This window comes from Dipodomys ordii, unplaced genomic scaffold, assembly GCF_000151885.1.
Source record: "Dipodomys ordii isolate 6190 unplaced genomic scaffold, Dord_2.0 Scaffold143, whole genome shotgun sequence".
NCBI classification, from domain to species: Eukaryota; Metazoa; Chordata; class Mammalia; order Rodentia; family Heteromyidae; genus Dipodomys; species Dipodomys ordii.
The window spans coordinates 1,517,849-1,520,231 of record NW_012267359.1 but is presented as its reverse complement, the minus strand read 5'-3'; the positions used below and the strand labels follow the sequence as shown (position 1 = coordinate 1,520,231).

Sequence of the window (2,383 nt, the reverse complement as noted above, 5' to 3'; positions counted from 1 at the left end):
CTTGCCTTGCATGCATGAGGCCCTGGGTTTGATTCCTCAGCACCACATAAGCAGAAAAAAAAAGCCAGAAGTGGCGCTGTGGCTCAAGTGGTAGAGCACTAGCCTTGAGCTGAAGAGCTGAGGGAGGGACAGCACCCAGGTCGAGTTCAGGCCCTATGACCTACCAAAAAAAAATGCAGGTAGTCTTATCACTTGAACCATGTCTCCATCCCTTTTTGTTTTAGCTTAGTTTTCAGACAAGGTCTCACTCTTTTGCCTTGTCTGGCCTAGGACCACAATCTGCCTACCTCCACCTCCCAAGGAGCTGGGACTACAGCTGTGCACCTCCATAATGTTGTTGTGCTTTTAAATGATAGGGTCTCTTTTATTGTTGTTTTTGTTTTTGGTGGGTCATGGGACTTGAATTCAGGGCCTAGTCTCTCTTTTGCTCAAGGCACAGGCTTGGAACCACAGCACCACTTTGTTTTCTGATGGTTAATTGTAGATAAGAGTCTCACAAGCCGGGCGCTGGTGGCTCATGCCTGTAATCCTAGCTATTCAGGAGGCTGAGATCTGAGGATCGTGGTTCAAAGCCAGCCCAGGCAGGAAAGTCCGTGAGACTCTTATCTCCATTAAACCACTAGAAATCCGGCAGTGGCGCTGTCGCTCAAGCCATAGAGCGCTTGCCTTGAGCTGAAGAGCACAAAGACAGTGCCCAAGCCCAGAGTTAAAAAAAAAAAAAAAAAGTCTCACAGACTTTCCTGCCTGGGCTTCAAACCCTGATTCTCAGATCTTAGCCTCCTGATTAGCTAGGATTACAGGTGTGAGACACCAGTCCCCAGCTGATAGGTCTCTTATTAATTCAAGATCCAATTGCCTCAGCTTCCCCAGTGCTAGAATTACAGGTATGCAGCACTGTACCAGACTCAATACATGTTATGGCTTGTGAATCAATGTATGTGGAAATGTAATGAAGGAGATTCCTTTCTGAAATATAACAGGCAGAGAATGAATCTGCTTGCTCTCAGGGCTCCTGGTGTCCTAAAGTACTGCCTGCTGCCACTAAGGAACTAGAACCAAGATCAGGGATCTGCTGTCACAGGCCTGAACCAACTTCTGAAAGTTTCAAGTATGAATCCGAAGTTACAAATTAGAGTGGGGGAAAAACTAGCTGCTGTTTTCTAGAAAATGCTGACATCACAGGAAATTTAAAAGAGGCTGCTAAAAGCACACCTGGTGGCTCACTTATGTAATCCCAGATACTCAGGAGGCTGAGATCAAAGAATCACAGTTCATAGCCAGCCAGGGCAGGAAAGGCTGTGAGGCTCTTATGTTTAACCACTAAAATGTCAGTAGTGAAGCTGTGGCACAATTGGTAGAGCTAGCCTTTAGCAAAAAAGTTCAGGGATGGAACCCAAGCCAGGAGTTCAAGCCCCAGGACCAACACACCAACCCCACCCACTCACCCTTGGATTCCACGCAGAAGGGAATGCATGAGTTACTTAACCAGTATTTACTGAGTTGGAGATGCAGGAGGCTCTCGGGTGTAGAGCAGGTTTTGGACAAACAGGGTGCAGGGAGAGGCCTGCGGGATTTCCAAGACTCTGAATTCATTACTGATTAGCTAGAGAAAAGGGTCCAAGAGAGAAGTCCAATGGACAAGCCCCCCCCCCCCCGCCCCCGAGTTCCTGAAACAGAACAGGGCCCAGGTGGCGTTTGCGAACGGTTCCGGTTCCGGCGCCCGGGGCCAGGCTTGGCTCCATTCCCACGATCCCGCCTGCTCCAAGGCAGGCAGACTAACAGACTCCCGCCAAAGCTCAACAACTTAAGACTCAGCGGACTGAGCTCCCGCGACGGTGGCCAGGGAGGTTAGGAGACGCCGGCTTAGGAGCTGGGACGCGCTCAGAGAGACCCAGAGCCAGGTAGGCGCGGGCTGCACGCCAACGCGACGCGCAGGCCCCGCCCCGCGGCGCGCGTAAGAGACGGGGGGGGGGGGAGGAGGAGGAAGAGCGGAGGGGTGGGTCCTCAGGCCGGCAGGCCCGCCGATTGGCCAGGGACGACGCGCCCTCTGCCCTCACGCCGACGCCAGCGCACTCTCCTCCCGCTTTTTCCTACACCCCCTCCCCCAGCGCCGGCCGCTGGAGTCCCACCCGGTCCGTGTGCCCGGCGCTTGGCGGAGCCGGGACCTCCGACCCCTGTCAGCGTCCCGATTCCCGCCCCTCACCATTTCCGCACTTTCTCGATGGCCGCCATCACCTTCTTGATGTCGTCCTTGGCCCGGCTGCGGGTCTCGGCCCGAACCGACCGGCCCGACATGGCGGCGGCGGGAGCGGCGGGGGCCAGGACACTGCTCCCAAGACGCGGGGAGTCTCGCGCCTCACGCGTCGCCGCCGCCGCAGCGTCA

At 54.6% G+C, this 2,383-nt stretch overlaps 1 protein-coding gene across 1 annotated transcript in view; it reads right to left on the bottom strand.

The window, feature by feature from the left end:
- The window catches only part of Bcl7b (B-cell CLL/lymphoma 7B), a 12,649-nt gene extending 10,279 nt beyond the window's left edge, over positions 1 to 2,370 (bottom strand). Inside the window, exon 1 of the mRNA XM_013031771.1 lies at positions 2,204 to 2,370. Within this exon, the coding sequence (XP_012887225.1) occupies positions 2,204 to 2,295 (92 nt within the window). The 5' untranslated portion in view covers positions 2,296 to 2,370. The remainder of the gene's footprint in view (positions 1 to 2,203) is intronic.
- Positions 2,371 to 2,383: the final 13 nt, after the last annotated feature.